The sequence below is a fragment of the Labeo rohita genome, unplaced genomic scaffold (genome assembly GCF_022985175.1).
Source record: "Labeo rohita strain BAU-BD-2019 unplaced genomic scaffold, IGBB_LRoh.1.0 scaffold_62, whole genome shotgun sequence".
NCBI classification, from domain to species: domain Eukaryota; kingdom Metazoa; phylum Chordata; class Actinopteri; order Cypriniformes; family Cyprinidae; genus Labeo; species Labeo rohita.
This window is the reverse complement of record NW_026129546.1, coordinates 33929-59651: the sequence shown is the minus strand read 5'-3', so window position 1 is coordinate 59651 and position 25723 is coordinate 33929. Positions and strand designations below refer to the sequence as shown.

General features: G+C 35.5%; 2 protein-coding genes across 2 annotated transcripts in view; both read right to left on the bottom strand.

Moving 5' to 3' along the window:
- Positions 1-1280: 1280 nt before the first annotated feature.
- Positions 1281-12573, bottom strand: LOC127161340 (NACHT, LRR and PYD domains-containing protein 3-like). Its single transcript, XM_051104030.1, is given in 10 exon segments — positions 1281-1669; positions 1877-2215; positions 2807-2853; positions 3118-3279; positions 3342-3515; positions 3958-4131; positions 7814-9676; positions 9984-10024; positions 10026-10140; positions 12425-12573. Coding segments are annotated over 10 exon segments (3285 nt in total). The 3' UTR covers positions 1281-1448.
- An 8393-nt stretch (positions 12574-20966) lies between these two features.
- LOC127161341 (NACHT, LRR and PYD domains-containing protein 3-like) overlaps positions 20967-25723 on the bottom strand; it is a 10429-nt gene continuing 5672 nt past the window's right edge. Inside the window, exons 5-8 of the mRNA XM_051104031.1 lie at positions 25069-25239; positions 24500-24661; positions 23950-23996; positions 20967-23247 (exon numbers count right to left, since the gene is read on the bottom strand). Coding sequence (XP_050959988.1) covers positions 22712-23247; positions 23950-23996; positions 24500-24661; positions 25069-25239 — 916 coding nt within the window. The 3' untranslated portion in view covers positions 20967-22711. The remainder of the gene's footprint in view (positions 23248-23949; positions 23997-24499; positions 24662-25068; positions 25240-25723) is intronic.

The window sequence follows — 25723 nt, the reverse complement described above, 5'->3', positions numbered from 1 at the left end:
TGTAAGTAATCTGAGGCCCTGTTTGCACTTGGTATTAAGATGCATTTTGGTTGATCGGATCACAAGTAGACGAGGGAGAACCATTACTGTTTATACCTGGTGTTTAAATCCGCATTATAGTCCACATATTAGACCACTTCTGTCCTGATTTCTTTTGATGTAAGGGTCTAGTGTCCATGGCCTTTTCCTCATCTTTTCGTCTAATATTGTGAAATAAACTAGCACAATTTACATATGAGTCGAATGCTGTTTCCCCCCGAAACATAGCCTTTCAGTCAAAATTACCCCAGTAAATCCAGAACAGACATTTTAGAGGAACAAAAATGAACAGTGGTGCAATATTATATTTTACACGTTGAATAAATATTAAAAAGCTTCCATACTGTATTGAGAGTACCATATTGTTTCACATATTAAGAGGTTGACAGAGAAAACTCATTACCCCTAAAACTTCCTGTCTGTAGACCAAAACTCAATACTTCATAGACTAATATATATATTCATCTTAAATACAGGCTAAATGTTGTCTTTCAATAACACTACAGTCCTGCCCATTAAAAACAGACTACAGTTAAAATCAGACTACAATTTGTTTGTTTGTATAAAGTCAGGTAATCTGGAAGTTAAGGTTAAATTTGCCCACGTTTATAAAATTATGACTCGTTATTTGTGACAGTGTTAATCCATTTTGAAAGAAAAGGAAAACACATTTTGTAATAAAACAAGAAATGTTTTGAGTTTTATATGCTTATAAAGTTAAATACTTTACAGTATAAATGTGTCAGAAATGTTTCCATTAAAGTGCAGTATTTACTTCCTCAAATTTATTTGCACAGACATTTTTACCTAGTAAATGAAAATAGATTCATTATAAAATGTACTGTATATGTATCATCTTCTATGTCAAATTCTAACATTTAATCAATATAATTAGAATAATCCAGTGAAATCAGTGTCAACACAATCCATCTTTGCACTGATGACACAGAAGCTGCATCTGAAGTGACATTAAGATGCATTTACGCAAACTGTTGAATGCAGCTCACAGGTGGCATGAATGCATTTACAGTTGCATACAGTTATAAGATTATTGTTCGAAATAAAAATAGAGAATGAAATGATGGGGAAAAATGAAATTACATTTTTGAATATAAAACTAAAACCACCAGCAGGTTTTTAGCAAGTCACTGAATCATGAATGAATCATTCACTCAAGTGCTGAATAACTGAAGAACGAAACACCACTGTGAAACAAATTCTTCTTCCAGGTTGCGCTCAGTGCTCAGAAACAATGCTCCTGTTGAACCGAATACCACTGTCTTCATAAAAGCACAATAGAAGTCAATTTCTATTACCAAAGGAGGTATTTCCATTGCCACACTGAAATTAGGAAGAGAAGAAAGTTGTATTTCAGATGTATTTCTTTCACTCAATTGTGCATATGTGTCTCAGTTGTTTCTCACTGGAGGCTGTTTTATCTCACACAGAGACAATGAACTATCAGAATAAACTCCAAATCCAGCATAGAGGGGTTCAGTGAATGTGCTGTTGAATGTGTGTAAGTGTGTGAGTGTGTTTGTGTCAGAGACGCTGTAGAAGGACAGAACACCAGCCGACCAGTTCAGATACACTCCTACTCTGTTAGAGAATGAAGGGGTAGATACAGAGTTGTTTCCAGACGACACAATATTTGCATTTCTTGGGGGGGCACAATGGCTGCTATTGCATTCGGGGGGGCTCCGAGGCGCAACTTGCAAACTAGGGGGTGGTCTCTTTCGCTTAACATTGTGTTTTGAGAAGATCCTGTGCGGTCTAAAAGAAATGTTCCGTAGGTTGCGCCTGTCTCTCTTACAACACTGACCCTGTTCAGATATGACTGTGCTCTTCTTATAGTGTCTGGGTGTGAATCTGTTATTAATGCAGTCCAGACTCCATGATATTTCATTGAATCCAAACCAACATTCATCGCCGTTCCCTTTCCTGCTGATTCCTTTATACGTCACTGATATATAAACCCCAAACCCGCTCCATTCAGCCTCCCAGTAACAATGTCCAGACAGATTCTCTCTACACAGAACCTGATGACACTCGACAAATCTCTCTGGATGATCAGGATACGGCTGCTTCTCTGACACAAGTGTCACTATTCTGTTCCTCTCAGACAAAGTGAGATAATCATTTGCTGTGTTTAAATCCAGTGTGAGATCACACGCATCTACAGAAGAAGAGAAATTTACTGTAGAACATTATTAACAGGGGTTAGTCCATCTGAAGTGGTCCAAACATTGTAGTTGTTTGCCTGATCATTTTTAATTTTCCTCATTTTTGGAGTGATTACTATTGGTATTACAAAACCACCTGTTTGTTTTTATTTTACTCAGTTTAACCATGGCAATGTCTTTGTGTTATGGCCCAAAATAAATTTTCGTTATATGCATGTTAACGGAAAACCTCAATATTTTGGATTTAGATGGTCATAGCTCTTTGAGATATAAAATTATCTCAACACTTTAAGTGTAACACAAAGGACATATATAAATATTTTGGACATTCTTTGGACACCAGCAAACTTCAAAGAGGGAACTAAGTCGTCATACAATTATTTCAATTATTTAATTATTAAAAATACATATGATTTTAATGTTTTTCTTTAGAAATTGAATTTAGGTTATGTTAATATAATTACATCTGAATGATATTAATAATTTTTCCAACTTATAATTTTTGGAGCAGTTGAGATGAACTGACCCAACACAACAAAACAACAATAATGATTAAGGTATTTGTGTGTGTGTTTGTGACCTACATTTCTGTGGTCCTGTTTTAATCCTGAACTCTCCTCCATGATCCACACTATAACAACAAAAGATGTCCGATTTTATGTAAAAATCATTGTAAACAGACAAAATTAGGTAACCTTTTTAAATTGAAACAATGAAAAGTCTAGAGTGGGTTTATAAAGTTAAAAGTTATCAAAGTTGTCTCTACTGATGAGATCCTTTGAGATCTTTATTGGTCTGTCCTCCAAGATTTTAAGTAGCTCATGATTCACAGCCTCTATCACACACACACATGTGCAAATACATGTGAAAAGATGATTGTTAGTGTTGAACATACTTGAGTTTGTCCAGTCTATAGTTTGGATCAGAGAGCAGCTTGACTAATGATTGTCCTGGGTGATTGTAGCTCAGATCCAGTTCTCTCAGGTGTGAGGGGTTTGAACTTAGAGCTGAAGCCAGAAAACAACAGCCTTCCTCTGTCATCATACAGCCAGATAATCTACAAACACACACAGTCAAGATCATCTTTAATTTCAAAACCAAGTCAACTTTTTTTCTTACCTCAGTATGTTGAGTTGACAGTTTGGACTCTTCAGTCCATCAATGAGACGTTTCACTCCTGAATCCTGCAGGTCATTGTGACTCAGGTCCAGCTCTCTCAGTGAGGAGTTTGATGATTGTAGAGATGAAGACAAACTTTCACAGCACTGATCAGTGAGATTACAGCCACTGAGTCTATTAACACAGGAGGAAATATCGTTTGATAAAGTAGAGATGGTGTGTTGATTTTTGTTTTTTTCTGAATATGACTTTGGACTCATGATTAATACTGTCTTATGTTCTTAATATTCTCTTTGTTCCTCATTTTAAAATCACGTTAGACAGAAGTGTCTGCAAAATGAATACATGTAAATGTATTAAAGCAATATAGCAAATGTGCTAGTAGCATTTATCATCATGGCTGTATATATACAGAATTACCCGCTCCTTACTACTTTGATATTTTAATCAGGAAAGAAATAACTGTCAAACCACTAAACAAAACATTAAAAAAAGTTTGTATAACAACAAGCTGATACAAATACAAAGACACATTGCAAACATCCAGGAGATCAGGACCAGAGCAGAGGGCATATTTAATTTCATAACCAAGTAAACCTTTATTTGTTTTTCTCACCTCAGTATCTTGAGCTGACAGTTTGAACTCTTCAGTCCATCAGAGAGAAGTTTCACTCCTGAGTCCTGGAGGTAATTGTTACTCAGGTCCAGCTCTACTAGTGAGGAGTTTGATGATTGTAGAGATGAAGACAAACTTTCACAACACTGATCAGTGAGATTACAGCCAGCAAGTCTGTATAACATAGAATAAAACTGATAAAACTAACTGACAATCATCTCAAATATGTTGCTATTTAGCTCTTAAATATGTATCTATAATGTATGTAGATATGTATTTTTTACATTATAACATTGTTATTAATATTCATTCTGATTAAATAATCAATAACCTGTGGGTATAGCGGTACACCTCAACCCATCATATTAATCTGTGCTGAAGACCTGAGCCAAAGCCCAACTCACATAATCAGCCAAACAATATTAAGCCCTGTTCACACTACAAGCGACAGGCATCCCATTCATTTCAGTGGAGAGCTGGCAATTTCCAGTGACAAGAGTGACAGAATTGACAGAGCCATTTATCGGGAACGACAGCTAATAGGAAAGATGACGGTTGAGCTCATGTGATGGTACTCCTCTCAGCCATAGCGAAACATATGTAATGGAAAAAAGTAGGCTCTGCTTCTAATTCATTTTTTGTTTGTATGTACGAATTCAATTTATATGTATGTAAATTGAAAAACGAAATATTCCAAGGCACTCGTGTAGAAAAAAAAAAGCCTTTAATGGACTGGGCTAAATCATTAAATAATAGAAGGCTGTGTATGCCGAAACGTGTAGATCTACACTTTTAATTGTTTTAATGATTTAACCCAGTCCATTAAAGGCTTTTTTTCTACATGAGTGCCTTGGAATATTTTGTTTTTCAGTTGAAATTTACCTCCATATGTCCAAAGAGCACAGCTGATTTACTGAAGTCAAGTCAAGTCAAGTCACCTTTATTTATATACCGCCTTTAACAATACAGAATTGTGACAAGTGCAGTGTGCAAGTGACCAGTGCAGCACTCTTGGCCTTTGTTATTTTGTTAATTTATATCTATATTTAGTGTTGGGTTCGAGTCCACCTAAGTCGAGTCCGAGTCTTTAACCAATCGAGTCCGAGACGAGTCCGAGTCCAAAATGGGCTGAGTCAGACTCAAGACCAAGTCCCAAAGGGCCAAGTCCGAGTCCAAGTAAGCACTACTGTTTGTCAGTATCTTAACATTGTTTTAACCCAGGGGTGCCCAAACTTGGTTCTGGAGGGCTGGTGTCCTACAGAGTTTAACTCCAGCCCAAATTAGACACACTTGAAACCGGTAATCAAGCTCTTAATATGCATACTAGAAACTCCCTGGCAGGGTTGTGGCTAGAAGGATACAACATTGATCGGAAACTAACAAAGAAATTAATTGCTCTACCTATTGGATTGTGTTTTTTTTAACATCTACATCTACCCCAACCCTAAAATTAGCCCTTACTATAATACAAAAACTGTTTTATTGTTGTACAGTATGACAAAAATAATGTTAGTTTGATGTGCGCATACCCAGTAGCTAGAGCTGTATTCCTTCTAGCCTTAACCCCCTGGGCAGGTGTGTTGAGGCAAATTGGAGCTAAACCAAGTACCAGGACCGAGTTTGGGCACCCCTGTTTTTAACCTTTACAACTAGAAAAACGCAATGTCAATTGAAATGTAAGAAAAGCAACCCTCTAGTGGATCTTGCCATTTTGATTTTTGATTTCACAACATCTCATAAGTGTCCATGCTCTGCTTAGCAAACTTAAAGTCATGTAATAGAAGTTATGGCTGACTTATGTCTTGTGGCATATTTCAGAGTGAAACAGGTTTTAGAATGTGATAAATTATTGGGCGGTACTTGATTTTATTCATTGACATAGTAAATGTATAAATTTAAGGGTATCTTCAAGGGGTAAATTCAAGGTGTAAAGGAGTAGGTCTCTTGGTGAATGGGACCTTAAGAGCAGAAAATTCAACTCTTTTATTTCTGATTGTGGCTGTGGTTGTGTTTTGGGTTTTATATGACTTTTTTTTTCTTGAATGAAAATGAGGCTGTGAGGGATAAACCTAGTCTTTACAATGGCACACACTGTGTCTAAAGCCCTACATATACTTCCCATAAGTCACAGCAAACTCACACCTGTTTTATTTTTGAATGCATTTAGTTACATTAATTACAATAAATTACATAATATAAAGAAAAACTGATGATGTGCCATTAAATTATTTGAAAATCATACACACCCAAGGTGGTTTGGGACCCATTAAAACTATTGCTGCAAAGATGTTATAACATTTTTTTTTTCTTTGAAGCTAGAAACTGCCACCATGTTTTAAATAATAATAATAATTTTAATACAGCAAAAACTAATCAACTAATGTAAGTAAAACATTCTCAAGCTTACTGAAGACAAGTAAATACTCCAAGTACGCCTATTACTTACAAACAAACGGATAAATAAATATATTAAATCAAAAATACAAATGAAATCATATTTACTACTACAGACATTTGTTGAAGTAATAAATGTTAAAATAAAGCACTGCAAAATCTTCACTGTATACATTAAATATGATTCTTACTAAAGTTAATAAGTTATTCATTCAAGAAAAGTGAGTGATTTTCTCTTTTTCTTTTGTTGTTTGATTAATATTTATGACGTGGTCGGCCGCTGCAGGTTTACGCTGCTGTCGCTTTAAGATCTGACCCACAGATCAAATATTTTGACGCATTAGTATTTTTCCCAACTGTTCAGGTTTACTTAAAACAAAACCGACTTCATTCACATGAATAGTATCTAAGATGAGCATGTGTGTAGCAGTAACAGAACCTATTAGAAGCGAAAGAGAACTCAGCATTCACACACTGACTGAGAGACACGTTCTGTGTCCCGTCAGCTTTCAAGTAGCCTTCTGGACAAACATGCAAATACTGAATATCACTTTCGTGATAATGCGTAGAGTCAGTGACATTTCCGTCAACTGTCTCTGGACTCGAATGGACTCATATTTTCTGAGTCCGAAAGGCATGAGTCAGAGTAAAGCAAGTCTGAATCACCTAAAAATTGTACTCGAGTCCGAGTACCCCAACTCTGTGTATATTATATTTAGTCTTTTGCCTCCAATATGTTTGTATTTAGCAGCAAGAAACCTGATTTGCTGTCAAGGCAACCAGTAGTGAGAACACCCACTAGCAACCTCATCACCAGACCTTGGCGACATGCAGCGACAAAAGTCGCTGTTAGTGTGAACACAGCTTTAGTCTGTGAGTAACTTGCAGTTTTATGTTTCACCCGCTAGGGGTCCTAAAATTATGTACTGCAGCTTTGAATGGATAGCTCACTCAAAAATGATACTTATGTCGTCATTTACTCACCCTCAAGTTGTTCCAAACGTCTTTGAGTTTCTTTTGTACAATGAACATTAAAGAAAAACTATATTTTGAAGAATGTTGGTAACCAAACAGTTAAGTGAAGATAGGAATTCTAACATAGCTTTGTGTGTATTTGACCGATAGCTTTCTGGGTGTGTGTGAGCGAGCACCGCATTGAGTTTTTTCTCAGGTTATTGTGCTTTTAACATCCAACACGTCCCACAGTTTATTTTCTCATTCATAGTTTTAAGCGGCCCTGTGATGCTAAGAACACACCAGCTAATCAAAGTCTTCAGGTGTGTTAGGAAAGCTAGAATTAAACTTTGTCACTTCATACTGTTGCCAAGATATATATCATCATACCGCCCAGGCCTAGCCCTGATTGAGGGCAGGTGTGTACACTTAAAAAATAGGAGAGAGGGATCAGAAGATGGAAGCTGATGGAGGCAAGTTATATTTGTTACACATAACCAGTACTCACAGAGCTTTTCTGCAGTTTATCACAGCTGGTATCAGTCTCCTTCTGCCCTCATCTGATGTGTTGTATTTCTTCAGATCAAACTCATCCAGCACCTCTGATATCTGAATCATGTAGGCGACTGTTGAGCAGTGACCAGGAGAGAGTTGATTCACTGAGCGATTCTCTGAGTTCACAAACTCCTGAATCTCTCTGTACAGAAAGTGATCATTCATTTCCAGCAGACAAAGGAACAAATTGGTGGATTTGTCAATGTTAAATAACATTACTGAAAGTTGATCATCTTTGATTTTGTCTTTAATGTACTGCGTGATTTTTCTGATGCTCTCTGAGCTGTTCACTGTGTGTGTCAGTAGATTTTGTAAGAGTCTGTGATTGGACTCCAGTGAGACGCCCAGCAGGAACCGCAGGAAAAGATCCAGGTGTCCATTTTTATTCTGTAAGGATTTATCAACTGCTGCTTTTAGTAGCTCATACAGAGAATTTTCCCGACGGTACCACAGATATTCGTCATCCAGAAACAACTCCAGTGCATTCTCACTCTTGATGACATGGCAGTAAAACACAAAGAAAGCAGCTAGAAACTCCTGAAAACTGAGATGAATGAAGCAGTAGACTTTCTTCTGATGAATCACAGATTCCTCCTTAAATATTTCAGTGCAGATGCCAAAATACACTGAGGCATCAGTGACGTCTATGCCGCTCTCAATCAGGTCTTCCTCATAAAACATCACATTGCCCTTCATCAGCTGATTGAAAGCCAGTTCAGCAAGTTTCACAATCACATCTTTGTTGGATTTCAGGAGTTTCTCTGGATTTCTCTCACCATACTTCTGATTCCTCATATTGATCTGAGTCAGCAGGAAGTGGATGTACATTTCACTCAGAGTTTGAGGGATTTCTGCACTGTCATCTTGTTTCAGAAGGTTTTGAAGCACAGTGGCTGAGATCCAGCAGAAGACGGGTATGTGACACATGATGTGGAGGCTTCTTGATCTTCTGATGTGTGAGATGATTCTGCTGGCTTGATGCTCATCACTGATTCTCTTCTTGAAATATTCCTCCTTCTGAGGCTCATTGAATCCCTGAATTTCTGTCACACGGTTGATGTATTTTGAGGGGATCTGATTGGCTGCTGCTGGTCTGGAGGTGATCCAGATGAGAGCAGAGGGAAACAGATCTCCTCTGATGAGTTTTGACATCAACAAACCCACTGATGAAGACTCGTTCACATCACAAACTTTCTCAGCATCTTTAAATATCAGTGTGATTCTGCTTTCATCCAGACCATCAAAGATGAACACAACTTTACCCTCCTCATAAATCTTTGAGTCCAGATCTTGAAGTTCAGGATTAAAATCCAGCAGAAGTCTGTGAAGACTGTACTGGTGATCTTTAATCAAGTTCAGCTCTCGAAATGGAAGCACAAACACAAAATCTACATCTTGATTGGCTTTTCCCTCAGCCCAATCCAGAATAAACTTCTGCACGGAGACAGTTTTTCCAATTCCAGCGATGCCTTTAGTAAGAACAGTCCTAATTTTACCTTTCTCATTTCCTTCTTTAAATATGTCATTGCAGTAGATTGGAGTGTCTTGTGTTGTTGCTGCTTTCTCCATCTGTAAAACCTCATGTTCTTCATTCACTCCTTCACTCTCTCCCTCTATGATGTAGAGCTGTGTGTAGATCCTGTTCAGGAGAGTTTGATTCTCTTCTAGTCTGATTCCCTCAAATAATCTCTCATACTTGTTCTTCAGGCTGGTTTTGTGCTGATCATTGACTCTCTGTCTGATGAGGGACTGACAGTCAGAGTCAGTGCAGGTCAGACAGGGCTTCACTGATGTAATCACATCATCTCTCTTTACTCTGCAGAAACAGTAAGATGAACAGAAACAGTGAAAATACATAACAAGACAAAACATGTTCAAATATTCCAAATTGTGAGCTCTAATTTGACAAAACATATTACTCTATATGCTGATAGTGGATCACTGACTTTCTCACATCAGAATTTAAGTAACATAAGGATTGGTTTTAGGACTGAAAATATTTCCTTCATACTGTAGTTGAATGCTGCACTTCCATATATTGCAGTACTTGGTTTACCCATGATGAGACAGCGAATTCATGGGTCAACATACTTGTTTATCACATTCATCATGTTTATACTCACTCAGGGTTAGAGGTCACTGCTCCATCACTGAGATTAGGGGGGGATCCCAACGGACTCGTTGCTCTTCATAGACACACAGATTGGTTCTGGAGATGCTGCTTTATATATGTGAACATCCTCCTCTCTCCTCTCACAGAGACTCCTTTTACAGGTAGTGCTTCAAAAAAAAAAAAAAAAAAAAAAAACTGAAATAACTTTTTTTAGACATACAAGAGTAAAACATTAATAGAAAAAAAGCCATTATGAATATTATGACGCACCTAAAGGCCACCTACTGTGCAGAATTCACTTTTACATGTTGTTTGAACATAAATGTGTGTTGGCAGCATGTGAACACAACCACCCTATAATTATAAAAATCCACCCATCCTTTTATTAATGCTCATATATCATAAGCACTGTCTCAAAGCAAGTCGATCACAGAATCCATGAAATGTGACATCACACTTTACACGCACCACCCACGACTGTTTAGCGGACACTGCCATTTTAGCTGAGACACCACCCTGAGTGAGCCGCACACAATCTGCCATGTTTATTTTCATGATACAGCATTTAACATTTTAAAAAACAGCAGTCAAGTAAGATGTGTCTTCTTATTAAAGCTATAAACATTATTCAGTACAAAGCAGAGAGTGGTTTCCTGCTATTTTTGTTGATTTATTTTATTGCTTGTGTCCGCTGCTGGAAAAAAAAAAAAAAAAACACACACACACACACACACACACACACACACACGTTGTGTTTACATGTTTTATGGGGACATTCCATAGGCGTAATGGTTTTTATACTGTAGAAACCCTAATTTCTATCACCCTACACCTACCCTACACCTAAACCTAGCCCTCACAGGAGACTGTGCACACTTTTACTTTCTCAAAAAAACTCATTCTGCATGATTTATAAGCCTGTTTCCTCATGGGGACCTCACAAATGTCCCCACAAGGTCAAAATTTACTGGTATTACTATCCTTGTGGGGACATTTGGTCCCCATAACGTGATGAATACCAGGTGCACACACACACACACACACACACACATACACACACACACACACACACAGCTAAAACCAGCCTAGGCTGTTTGGCTGGTCTTAGCTGGCTTAAGCTGGAAGTAGCTGGTTTTAGCTGGTCTCCCAGCCTAGCTAGTCTGGTCAAGCTGGTTTTAGCTGGCTGTTCCAGCTAGTCTCCCAGCCTGACCAGCTAAGACCAGCCTGGTCAGCCAAGGAAGTGTCCAAAACCCCCCTAAAACCAGCTTGCTGACTAGCTATGACCAGTATTGTACAGTATTGTACCAGTACTGTATATTAAGCTGCTGTCACTTAATACACAGATCTAATATAAACGTGATTTCTTTCCCAGCTGTTTAACTTCACAGACATAACCGATTGTGCTTTTGTAACTTGTGCGTGTTTTTAACATAAACTTGTTTATGAAAGAGAACCATTTTCTGTGTGCTTGCTTCAGATGTGCGCATTCAGAAAACTATATCAGATGCTTAAACTATGGCTTTAAAACGCATGATTTCAGCACGATAGACATTATAATCGAAATCAAACAAATTATTTTGCCAGAGTATCTGAGTTACAAGCTGTAAAGACAGCACTATCCTGGAAAAGGGGGTGGGGAGCCACAGCTCATTTGCATTTAAAGAGACATGCATGAAAACGGCACATTTCTGCTTTCACTCAAAATAGCCAATTTCAAAATTATAAAATAAATGATCTGTGGGGTGTTCTGAGCTGAAACTTCACAGACACATTCTGAGGACACCTAAAACATATATTACATTTTGTAAAAAGGCGCATAATAGGTGGCATTTAATATTAAAACCTATAGTAAAAGAAACTAAACTTTCCTGAAAACATTCACACTCTGAGACACAAAGCTTTGGGTGAATAATCAGCTGTCAAAAGCTGTACAACTCAACTTTCACTTCTTTTTTTTCAGATTCACATTCAGAGCCAGTAGGAAATAGGGAATTTGTCCAAACTCACTCCTGGAGGGCCGATGTCCTGCATAGTTTTGCTTCAACTTGCTTCAACACACCTACCTGGAAGTTTTTAGCATACGTGTATGCCTAATAAGAGCTTGATTAGCTGGTTTAGGTGTGTCTAATTGGGGATTTAGCTAAACCCTGCAGGACACTGGCTCTCCAGGACCGAGTTTGGGCACCCCTGAATTAGATAAAACATTTTGGCAGTTGTGCTCAGGATCATCTCAGAAAATTTATGTTAATCTAATGCTGATAGTGGATCATTGGTTTCCTCACATCAGAATTTGTGTAACTCAAGAATTGGTTCTATGACTGAAAATATTTCCTTCATACTGTATTTGATTGCTGCACTTACATATATTGCAGTACTTGGTTTATCCATGATAACAGGGTGAGTTTATGGGTGAACATGCTTGTTTATCATATTCATCATGTTTATACTCACTCAGGGTTAGAGCTCACTACTCCATCACTGAGATTAGGGGGGATCCCAACGGACTCGTTGCTCTTCATTGACACACAGCTGGGTTCTGGAGATGCTGCCTTATGTTTGCGAACAGCCTCTTCGTCCTCTCTCTTCTCACATAGACTCATTTCACAGGTAGTGCTTCAGAATTGGCCAAATAAATAAATAAACAAATTCTTTAGACACACAAGAGGAACAATGAATAGGAAAACTTCATTATGAATTCTTATGATGCATTTAATATTATAACATATAGTGAAAGACTACACTTACCTGATAGACTTTGGATGAATAATCACCTGTCAAAAGCTGATCATCTCAACTCTCAGTTCAATAGATTCAGAAATGTCTCCTAAAATCAGTCTGTGTCTGAATCCATTAATGACTGTGTTGAGATTCTGAATCTTTTTTTCACAGTTTTACATTCAGAGCCAACAGAGATGCTTTGAGAAATCACTTGTTACATTTACATCAATTATTGTTTGACTTTTAGTCTACTGATGTGGACATGTTGTCACAGGATAGTTCTGTTTTTTTTTACTGCTCTGTGTGACTGAAAAAAAAAAAAAACTCTTACAATACAAACAAATATATGTATTTACACATTCAGATTCAAATTGGATTTTCAATGTATGAAAATGAATACAGAATGTGTTCAAACCTACCTCTGTTTCAACAATGAAGATCATCAAATACAAACTTCATTCAGTTTATAAATCCATTATATCTCTAGATGGAAGCACTAAACCGAACTGTTCTTAAACTAATCCACACACAGCTTTTCTCTCCTTGCTGTTCAAGTTCTTCCTTTCACAAATTACAGTCTGATGAAATAGTTTAACTTTTGACTGGTTCTCACCTGTAAGAGAGGACAAACAATGTTGGGTGTGTGTAAAACCTGAGGATTACATAATAGATTAACAGTCTTCTCCCTCATTAAAACAACATCACAAGAGCAGTAATAAAAGTCAACCTTGACATTTGCTAAAGGGTTAGTTCACACAAGTTTGCTGTGTTTAAAATCCAGTGTGAGATCGCATGCATGTGCAGCAGAAGAGAGATTATAACATTTATAACAGGGGTCCATCACAGGTTGTCCACATTTATAAAACTGGTTGCTTGACCGTTTTTCATTATCGTAATTTTTTGAATGATCGCTATTGGTACTGTAAACCCACCAGTTTATTTATTTTTTTGTTTCACTTGGTCTAACCACACTGTTCCCCTGCCCATATTCCAAAATGACAATTCTAAGATTCACTGGGTTCATATTGTGAAAGAGTCATTCAGAAAACATGACAAATAACCTCACGATTTTTTAATTTTGGCTGTCCATTTGACTCGGTAAGAGAATTTTTCTTCTGTGCCTTACAGTTCAAGCGTTATGAGCATAAACATGAGTGAAAATTTGGACAAGTGGTGGCGCTAGAGAGTTTGAGAGACTCCAAACTTGCTATGGTTAATGTCAAGACTGTCCTCTATCAGTGTGCCAAATGCCACAACTTTCCCACAAACGGTTCTATGGGCAAGAGTGATAGAAGAAACAGAAGATTAATAATGGGAACGGATGCAACAGGTGCCTTCGCAACTTCGATGCTTGGCCTCTAATTAATAATAATAATATTTATATTATTTATTGTAATATTTAGGTTTTATGTTTCATAACATCCAATTGCATTGAAATTTTAGTTCAGGTCTAGGTTTAATTTTGTTGTTTTTGTATTATTTAGTTTTGTAAATTTTATTTTAGTTTTAGTATTAGTAGTTTTAGTATAGTATTATAGTATTTATTTATATTTTTAATCAGGTTTTAATTGTTATATTTTTAGTTTTCATATATTACTATTTCAAGAACTAAAATAAACAAATAATTAAAACAAATAAGAATGTTAATTATCATAATTAATTTTTCAGAACTGCAAAATGACACTACTAATAAAAAACACTAACATTAATATTTATTGCCATCTTAATTTCTTTCAAACATAAAACCTCAGGATGGAAAAATGGAAATTTGTAGAAACAAAAAATATATATCAAACAAGTACTTACTGTGTAAATTGTTCATGAAATCAAAGTAATTTTTAACTCTAGTAGTTTTCTGACTAGAAAAGCCAACGTCTCACCTACAGGAAAGTCTCCCTGTGGGTAGTCGAAACTTGAAACTGATGCAGGGGTGAAACTGATGGGGGGTGCTTGAGTCGGGTCGAATGGTGGCTGGAGGAGGAAACATATTAGTAGTATTAGTGCTGGATTGAATAAAAAAAAATGCAAACCCCACCCCAAAATGATACAAATATTTCTAAAATGAATAAAAGTGGATTATCTTTTAAAATGAAAATTTTAAAGATTAGATTCATTCTTTTTGTCAACTTGTTTTTTTTTTTTCATTTAGGACTGGTTTCTATTTGCATCTGATTAGTAATTTTTATGAATTAATCAGGAAGTTTGCTTTTACATGCTTTTATTTTTTACAAAATTGCAAAAAGTCACACTTGTGGTGTTCCCGGTCAAAAATAACCGGACTCCAAACAATTGCTTATAAATCTGTCATTATGCTATATTATCACCAAATATTGAATTCAATCTTTTTGTTTCTTGTTTTCTTTCATTTAGAACTGGTTTCGTGTAGAGGTCGACCGATATTGGATTTTACCGATACCGATAACTAGGTTGGACCACACTTGCCGATACTGATTAATCGATCGATAGTTTTTTAAAATGGATACTGAACGGAAAATAACTAGTGCTCTACTGTTTAAAAAAAAAAGTAGCCTACTATGCTTTGTAACTTTGTAAATGAATAAAAATATTAATATTAATTATATATTGATTATTACAGTTTGTTCATTGTTCATTAATGTTAACAAAAGCAACTAAAATGTTTAAAATATATAAGTAAATGCTGAATTTAACACACTCTAACAAGGAACAATACTTCTATTCTACAGCTTTTATCAATCTTAATGTTACAAATGGACTCACATTGTAAATTATTACCATTACATCAACAATCAAGCTGAAGATGGGCATCTTTAAATATCTACACAAAGACCAAAGTATTGAAATTGCATATATATGGATATTGTGTGCTTTCACAATTTAACTGCTTCTATTCCAGAACATTTGTGGTTATCTAATCAAAATATAAAAATATGTTAGTCACACAACCGGCAAAAGTGCAGTGCCGCGTCTAGAAGAACTCGCAGCTATCCGGTATTACACACACCGGACGCGTCGCCTTCAATTCAAGCGGCGGTCTACAAGACTTTACTTGATCACCAAACTGGCAATACTGCTGTCTTTTCTCCGCTAATGCAGCATCTAGTCAACAAATTCATTGCTTAGTAATGACATGAAAACATGCACTACAGTATACTGTACACACCATTTCGTTGTCAATGTTTTAAATCCGCCTTTGAAGTGTCCCGCTCTGTGCAGCACGCAGTGTCACGTGTCTAAACAAAGGGCACGTGCTGTCAGTGATTTCCGCCACTAGAGGCCGCTCTCCTGCTGTATAACAAAGACTATAGGCACTTTGGTGTATAATGACGAGCTTCTCAGCCGCTCCAGCAACAGACACAACCCGGAAAAAACTATCGGCATGGATTTTTGCCGATAACCGATGAACCGCCAATGAACTACAAAACCGATACATCGGTCGACCTCTAGTTTCATGTTTCTATTTGCATCTGATTAGTCATAGGCCTCATTTATCTGAAAGTAGGCACCTAATTTTTTGAGTAAAAAAAAGCATTTTTTGTGAATAATTTTCACAATATGAGATAAAAATTTATGAAAATTTGCACTGTTTTTCACACTAATGTGCTTTAATGTTTAGTCAGGAAGTTTGCTTTTAAATTATTTTATTTTGTACAAAATCACACAAAGTCACACTCATCAAAAAATGGCCAGCCATTGAAAGTGAATGGGGAAGATCACAAAAGCAGGATCTTTATTTTGAAATGATTTTATTTACTGAAAATGGGCACAAAGTAACACTTATGCTGTTCCTGTTAAATCTGACCATCGTGACACACAGGACAGAACACATTAAGATTATTTACATTATAACATTTCATGGAACAACAAACCAAAACTGTTATTTTAGTTATATATATCCTGCACACGGACACTGTCAAACTGAGACAATATTATGAAACAACAAGCTGGAGCTCTCTCTGTGCTAAAGCATTTATTTGCAAACTTTCATCTACTCTGTGAGAACATGAAAGCCTCAAAATCTAAGCTAAAGACAAGGCATTTGAGCATGTGAGTATGAGAGATGTTTATCACAGAGAGAGTTATCATTAAAGCATATTGCATCCAGTTCAAGGTAGGATGAAATAGGTATAATACTCACAACAGTTTGTGTGTATGTAAGAGAGCGAGTATACATGCATCTATACGCACACAGGTCCAAGGCCTTTTGTTTGCAAGCACAAAATGCTCCTGAACACTAGTTGTTTCTCTTACTTTCATTTTTCCCTATTCACTTTAAATGGCTGACCATTTTTGACAAGCGTAACTTTGTGCAGTTTTGTACAGTTTTGCCTACTTTCTGATAAATGAGGCCTATGGTTAATCCGATTTAAATAGAAATACAAAACCAGTCCTAAATGAAAGGAAACAAGTTGACAAAAAGATTGAATCCAATATTTGGTGATAATATAGCATAACGAGAGATTTATTTAAAACACATGTTTGTTTAACAAAATACATCAATGTTCAAAGGTATTGGATCAGGAGGAGTATTTTTGGGTGAGAAACTTTTACTTTTTATTACACAAGGACTCATTAAAATTGATCAAAAGTGACAGTAAAGACATAATCATTATGATCATTATAATGATTTCTTTTTTAAATAAATGCTGTTGTTTTGAATTTTGTTCATCAAAGAACCCTGAAAAACAATATGTACCAGAGTTTCCACAAAAATATTGAGCTGTTTGAACTGTTTACAACATTGATAATCAGGGCTCTATGCTTACTTTGCTAACTTAAAAACTTAAGGAGCACAGTCAAAATGTCAGGAGCACCTTCTAATCAACAGTAAAAACAAAATCTGAATTTTGTTTTTACCTTTGTAAGAGCATTTTATTAAAAGTATGTAATTTTTATGTCAAATTTTTTGAAAAACTATATTTTAATCTTTTTAAAAATTTCTAATTAAAACGACATAATAAGAACAAGAAGCATATTGGGTAGAGTCAAACAGTTCTGAGGAATGGAAATACGTACCTTCAGTTCATAACGTTCATAATATATATATATATATATATATATATATAAATAACAGTAAAAATATATAAATATTACTGAATACAGGAGGAACCGTAATATGAACGAAATAACACTCGCGCTTTAAACAGCACACATCTTTGCACCCGATGAAGCACGACCACCTCCACATTAAATCGTAGTGTATCTTTTATAAAATGCTCTAGTGCAAAAGACAGCTTTTTCGGCATGTTTTTCTGTTCCGACAATGCTGCTCAGGGTCCGCCGCCATTTCCCAATAAGTTCGCTAACGAACGTCGTTTAGATGTTGCAGCACTTCATATATTATAAAATGTTATTGTTTTCAAACTAGCGAGCTAATAAATGTGAACACCAAAAAAAAAAAAAAAAAAAAAAAAAAAAAAAAAAAATACTTACAGATAGATCAGTGTCCGCCAACATCTTGGTTCTTCTCAAGCCAGCCAGAGCGAAAAGAGCGCGACAGCAGACACTGATGAAATTTAAAATGAGGAGCCATGACGTGATTGGGCGAAAAAAAGCAACCGTTAATCATTTAAGTTTGATGTAGTCAAACCTATTTATACAAATATTATTTTTTATTTTGTATTTGTTTTAGGGATTTTTCATGTACTATTTATATAAAATGTGATGTGTTTTTTCTTTCACAAATACAAACTGCCCTCCCCCCAGGAGATAACACATGTACTGTGCAGAGGCATTCAAAACAAATTACACATTATGTGTTAAAAATCTACACAACATGTGTCAGAATGCTATCAACACAAGCATGTGTGTTGTTTTTTGACACATCCGTTTTTGCAGTGTACAAATAAGTTACTAATCATAAACTCATGTTGCAATGAATGTTTTAAATACAACATTTTGAATTTAAAAAATTATTTTATATAACTAAAATGATATTTTAAAAGGACAAGGGACATACATTTCAGAAAATATAATTTGCACCTTAATATTGCAAAGAAAATGTGTTTAATAGTGTCCATGGTTTATGATTTGAATAATTGCCCATAATTACCTAAAAAAAAAAAAGGGTGGGAGCTCAACTTTTTTATTTCTATAGCACTTGAGTGTCTATTTATGACTTGACATAAAGCAAATGGGAAATTAAGTCCAAAATTTTTGAGTATTGTTAGGGTTGAAAGGCACTCTATGGTGATGTTGACCCATTTATTTAAACAGAAAACAGTTCTTTTGAGTTGTATTTCACAATATTATACTGTATTTTGTGGTGTGCAGATGATCTTGATGTACCTGTCTGGGGCTGAGCAGGTGTTGCCCCTGTTGCTGGAGGTTCCACTGGCTCTGCTGGATGAGGTCCTCCATAGACGGCTTGGTCATCGGCATGGGAACTCTTTACTTAGAGGTTTACAGAGCACTGTTAAACACACAGATGCAAAAACCATCACTTCTACTGTACGAGACAAACACATCTGCCTGCCAGATCTGATGGATGTGAGTGAACGTTTACACTACTGAAGGAAACGTGACTCTCTTTTGAATTGACATTCCCAGATCACAGTCAATCAGATCAGAGAAACCTGCAGGATATCTTTTAAATGTTAAATATTAAACCTAATATAAAACAAAAAAACAAACAAAATGTTCATACAAGCTACAAGAAAATATAAATAATATTAAAATAACAATGGTTAGTAGAAATAAATGTGACTTATGCTCTGCAGCAGTTCATTCACGTACACTGTAAAAAATAAAAAAGACAATTTGTTGAGTCAGCTTAAAATAATTTGTTACCCTGCTGCCTTAAAATTTTAAGTTAAGTCAACTAAAATAAATTTATTCAACTTGAAATGTTAAGTTGTAATAAGTAACAACTTAGATATTTGTGTTTGCTACACTTAACAGATGGGTAAGTAACCCAGCTGCCTTAAAATTTTAAGTTAATTCAACTCAAATATCTAAGTTGTCAGTTAGTATAATTTAACATTTCAAGTTGAATTAACTTTTTTTTTGAGTTGACTGAACTTAAAATTTTAAGGCAGCCAGGTTACAAATTATTTTAAGTTGACTCAAATTGTTTTTTACAGTGTACGCTGCTGCAGTTCGTTGGCCAGTTTCTAGCTGAAATTTTCCCCTCCGAACAGAAAGGAGAAACTGGGATTCTCCTTCTGCTCCTCCATGGTCGTCTTCTCCAGGTCCATTTGGGTTGATAAACTGGATAGATTTGTCAATGACTATGCAGCTCTTTATCTAATGGGAAAATCGAAGAGATTTTGACTCATTTGTCAAATTATTGTTAAAGGAATATTGTGGGTTCAATACAGCATGAGCTCTATTGACTATCTGTGTCCTGCTGTCGATTATCTCTGAAAATAATAGTTTGAATGTGTAGACATTTTAATGACACAATTGTATAATAAAAACAGGAAAAGTTGTAGTTAATAGTCTCTATTGGCATTCCATAAAACAACAACAAGACCTGCAAATTAATAAAATAACACATATTATACTCCGAGCAACACATGGTTGTGGTGTTTGGTTCGTAAATCAATGAGACTGAGTCGTTTAAATAAATGATCCGATGACTCACTTACAATTTACGTAACCTGCAGAAAAGACAAAAAGATGCTTTTGACTTTGGCGGTTTGATACATATTAAATGACATTTGATGATTTGGTAATTGGAATTAAGAAATCAGTCTTCAGTGTACAAACAATGTTAAGACAATGCATTAAAGTAAACGGAAACTATTTGGTTTTTAAAAGATTTATTTAAAACACTGACTCATTCATGACAGAAACACCACTAGAGGGCATTAATAATTGTTTACATTTAATCATGATTAAACACAAACCCTGCATATGGGGCTTTTATTAAAAACACACCTCTATAAAACTGCAAATATCGTTTTAGGAAAGGTTCTCTATATTCATTTATAAACTCAATAACCTTAACATATTATGGTGCTCAGAACTGCAAAGATAACATTACAAGAGTGATTGGAATAAATGTGGAATAATAATGTCACATTAGAGTCTTTTTGATAACAAGTGGTAATTGTTCTGAGCGATTACTACCAGCAGTTTATTGATTGATTGATTGATTGATTCGATTTAACAACACCTGTCCATATTCCAGGATGACAATGTCGAGATTCTCTGGGAACATGAGAAATCATTTCCATACATGAATTGTTCACCATAAAGTCATGACCTTAATCCAGACTGAAGTCTTTAGGATGTGCTGGAATTGACTTTACAGAGTGGTTTGACAGGCAGTGTAAAGTTGACTGCAGCACATCCCAGAGGCCAGGTCAGGACTGGTGGGCATATTTTTTTCCTGGCCAATTTGAGCCTGACCGTAACATTGTCATCCTGTAATATGGACATGAATACGTCTTCAAAAATGGTTGTTTGAGAAATAAAAAGCTACACACTATATCAGTGAATAACTGAATCATTTTAATAAGTTTAATTTTACTGCCGTTTCTTCTAATCAAACTTCAACATTTTTGGTCCACTGACCCAAAACAATAAAACAATAACAATGATTAAGGTATGCGCGTGTGACGTATGTATGATATTGAATACTCAAATGTGTAAATACATTCACTGCATAATTTTTACTTTATTAATTACAAATACATTTATTATTAAAGCTACAAAAATTATTCGGTCAAAAGGAGTGAGTGATTCATTCTATTTTTTCCATTGTTTGAGGTGAATTATATTACAATTACATCATGGATCTAATGTTTCACATCATATTTTTCCAAAAATGTTTACATTAACTTAAGACATGTTTACATGAATAGTCGCCAAAACTAGATTCTAAATTCAAATGAAAATTACCCTATGATTTACTCACCATCAATCCATCCTAGGTGTATATGACTGTTACAGCCTATAATCATTTTAAAGCTCATTAATTTAAACTCAAGTAGATAAAGGATACAGTCCGAACACATAAAAAAGACAATTTCAAGATGCCTCCATTTAATTCAATAAATTCAAGTCAAACATAAATAACAAAGCATGACAATTCACAAAGAATATTGACAAATAATCTAATGAATAGTATCAAAGAAAGAATATCAGTTCATGGGTAGGGAAGCTAAGAAAGCAGAACACCTGACTACACCTGTTCTCAGAATAAAGTTAACTGACTGACCGAAATAAAAATAAAACAGGTGAGTCTTCATGACAGCTGCTTCCCTCACTCAGCTCATACTAACTGAACAAAATGTGAACTAATAAATAAATAAATACACTACTCGTTACTGATTCAATTAGAAAGAATATTATATTAAAACACAAAATCACAGCTTAAACCCAAGCATAAAATAACAAAAATAGTCCCAAAGAGGCGATTAAAGAGGCACCCATGAGAACAAGTGCGAGAGAGAGAGAGAGAGAGACAGAGAGGCATTGTTTCTCGCAGCCTATTTAGTGACTTTCTAGGAAAGGGAACCTCCCCTCAACGTCACCTATGGAATATAAATGTCACAAAGACTATACGTAACTATTCCTTTCTTGTAACACTTTCCTTTGATAGCCCATCAACTCTACTAGTTATCAGTAATCATTTAGTAGCATGACAACAGTGCATCAGTTTCAATAGACAAGTAACATAACCATAACTTAACCATCAAAATCACTACTTCATTATCTGTTGATTATCTGTTGACTACTAATCTACCGTTAGTAGACTAGTAGTAGATATTCTCAACTAAGCATTTGTTTTATTAACACAATATTTATACAACTCATTGTTTAGGAAATCAGATGTGAAATGTCTGATTATGTGTGGCAAACTTTATATAAATAAACATTATACGAAATAGCACTGTATTTGTATTTGAGTGCATAAAACACAACTGCACTACAGCACGTGATTAAAGTTAATGTTGTCATGTATTTAAAAAGATATTACGGATACACGTCTTGTATTGTTACCTATAGCGTGTCACGTGTTACAATAACCGAAAAGTTCAAATGTTATCATCTTCTCACTCAACTGTTGTCTCAATTGTTTCTCACTGAAGGCTATTTAATCTCACACAGAGACACTGAACTATCAGAATAAACTCCAAATCCAGCATAGAGGGGTTCAGTGAATCTGCTGTTGAATGTGTGTAAGTGCGTGAGTGTGTTTGTGTCAGAGACGCTGTAGAAGGACAGAACACCAGCTGACCAGTTCAGATACACTCCTATTCTGTTAGAGCTTAAAGGGACAGGTATGTCTGTGCTTTTATTATTGTGACTGGCAGTGAATCTGCTATTGCTACAGGCCAGACTCCAGGATTTTTTATTTAATCCAAACCAGTGTTCATCACCATTTCCTTTTCTGCTGATTCCTTTGTATGTCACTGATATATTAACTGAAGACACGCTCCATTCAGCCTCCCAGTAGCAGCATCCAGACAGACTCTCTTTACAAACAACCTGACGACATTTATCAAATCTCTCTGGATGATCAGGATACGACTGATCCTCTGACACATGTGTCACCTTTCTGTTCTTCTCAGACAGAATGAGACGAGTGTTTGCTGTGTTTGGATCCAGTGTGAGATCACATGCATCTACAGAAGAAGAGTGATCATAACATTATAACAGGGATCATTCCATCACGAGTGGTCCAAATTTGTAAAGTTGTCTGTACAGAACATTATATGAAAATATACAAACATTTTGCACATGCAGAACATTTCAGGTTTATAGGGGCTAGGAAGTGCTTCTTTTTTTATTGCCCTCATTTTGGGGTTGATTATCTCTCACTTAAGTTCTTAATGGCAGCATTTTGTTTTCTTTTAGAATCTGAATTAAGATTGTGTTAATTGAACTAAACAGGAATGATTTTAATTATTTTACTACTGTTTCTTCTAATCAACCAACATTTTTTAAATTCTTGGACCACTTGAGATGGACTGACCAACACAACAAAACAATAATGATTAAGGTGTGTGTGTGTGTGTGTGTGTGTGTGTGTGTGTGTGTACTTGTTCTTGCTACATTGTGGGGACCAAATGTCCCCACAAGGATAGTAAAACCTGGCCTGCGGTCCCCACAATCTAAAAAATGATTAGAAATAGTAAATGATGTTTATCTGAAAGTGTAATGATGCAAACATGTTTTCTGTAGGTTTAGGGTTAGGGCTGGGTTAGGGGATAGACAATATTGTTTTGCCAGTATAAAAACTACAGAAGTCTATGGAAAGTCCCCACAATTCACAAAAACAAACATACATGTGTGTGTGTGTGTGTGTGTGTGTATGTGTGACCTACACTTCCGTGGTCCTGCTTTAATCCTGAACTCTCCTCCATGATCCATGCTATTAAAAAAAATAAAGAAATTAATCTAAACATTTATGCATTTTTATTATTATTATAAAAAAAGACTAAATAAAGTGACCTTTTTTCAAATTGCAAACATAAAAACATCATGTGATTAACAACTTAAATTCTGAAGGTTATTAAAGTTGTCTCTTTTGATGAAGATCCTTTGAGATCCCCTGTCTGTCCTCCAGCATTTTGTATAGCTCTTGATTCACAGCCTCCATCATTGGATTAGATCCTCAAGCTTTGAGGTACAGACTCACCTTTACATGCATTGATCATTTATATCAATATGTTTTCATTTGTGCATGTGTTTAATCAATAACTGATATTCATTTACTCATTGCAGAATCTCTTGCTGTTTAACTGCACTGAGCTGATCTGTTTTATTCGTTATAAGTTTGACCATCACTTCTCATTTAGACTGTGATCTCAGTGCCTCTATCTTGAATCTGTTTTACTTTATAGAGCTGCAAAAAAACATTTCTGTTGAACATACTTGAGTTTGTCCAGTCTGTAGTTTGGATCAGAGAGCAGCTTGACTAATGATTGTCCTGGGTGATTGTAGCTCAGATCCAGCTCTCTCAGGTGTGAGGGGTTTGAACTCAGAGCTGATGCCAGAAAACAACAGCCTTCCTCTGTCACCATACAGCCAGATAATCTACAAACACACACACAAACACTCAACATGACATGATCTGTCAAATGAGAGCCACAACTTTCAGATTTATATGTTTAACTGTTTTCTATGTTTTATTGATCTAAAAGGAAAACAGGAGATTTAATTTTTTTAATTTTATTTAATATATATATTTATTTAATTTTGCTGTCATTTAATGAAAAAAAATAGAAGTTAGAAGTAAATTAGAAGTATTTTTCGTTGTGTCAGATGAGGATTTTATAATGTGAATCTCCATGTTCCTCGTAAAAAAAAGTACTGGCTGGTGTTTTTTGCTCTTAAGACTAGAAACACTTATATTAGAAAAAGCCACAGCCTTAAGACACACTTAAGTCTATTGATACATTGTAAACACACAATTGATCAGGACCTCTATTTGTTTTTCTTACCTCAGTATGTTGAGTTGACAGTTTGGACTCTTCAGTCCATCAGACAGAAGCTTTACTCTTGAATCCTGCAGGTCATTGTGACTCAAGTCCAGCTCTCTCAGTGAGGAGTTTGATTGTAGAGATGAAGACAAACTTTCACAGCACTGATCAGTGAGATTACAGTCTGTGAGTCTATAACACAAGATGAAGTTGTCAACAAATTAAATAAAGTTTAATCAACACACAAGAATGAAAAGTCATTGTTTTGTAAATAATATACAATAAGGTACTTTATTTTTTGTTCTGATCATTCATTTACACAATTTAACACAGTATTTGTCTTTTGCTGTGTTCATGTTTTTGGATTCACATCTTGGATTTTTATATACATGATAGGGCTTCTGTTGTTTATTATTATTATTATTATTATTATTATTATTATTCCTGCCTGATTACATGTTTACAAATATTCATTACTGGTTTGCCTTTTTATTTCATCCCTGATCATTTCAGTCTCATCTAAATAGACTATTCAGAAGAATAGTGCCTGTTTAATTGTAAAGGTCAGATAGAGGGTGAAACTGTTTTCATAAACAATTTCATTTTAGTTACTAAACTTTTCTGATAAAAAACAAAACAAAAAACTGTTTTTAACTAAACCTCTGCACATGGCTTT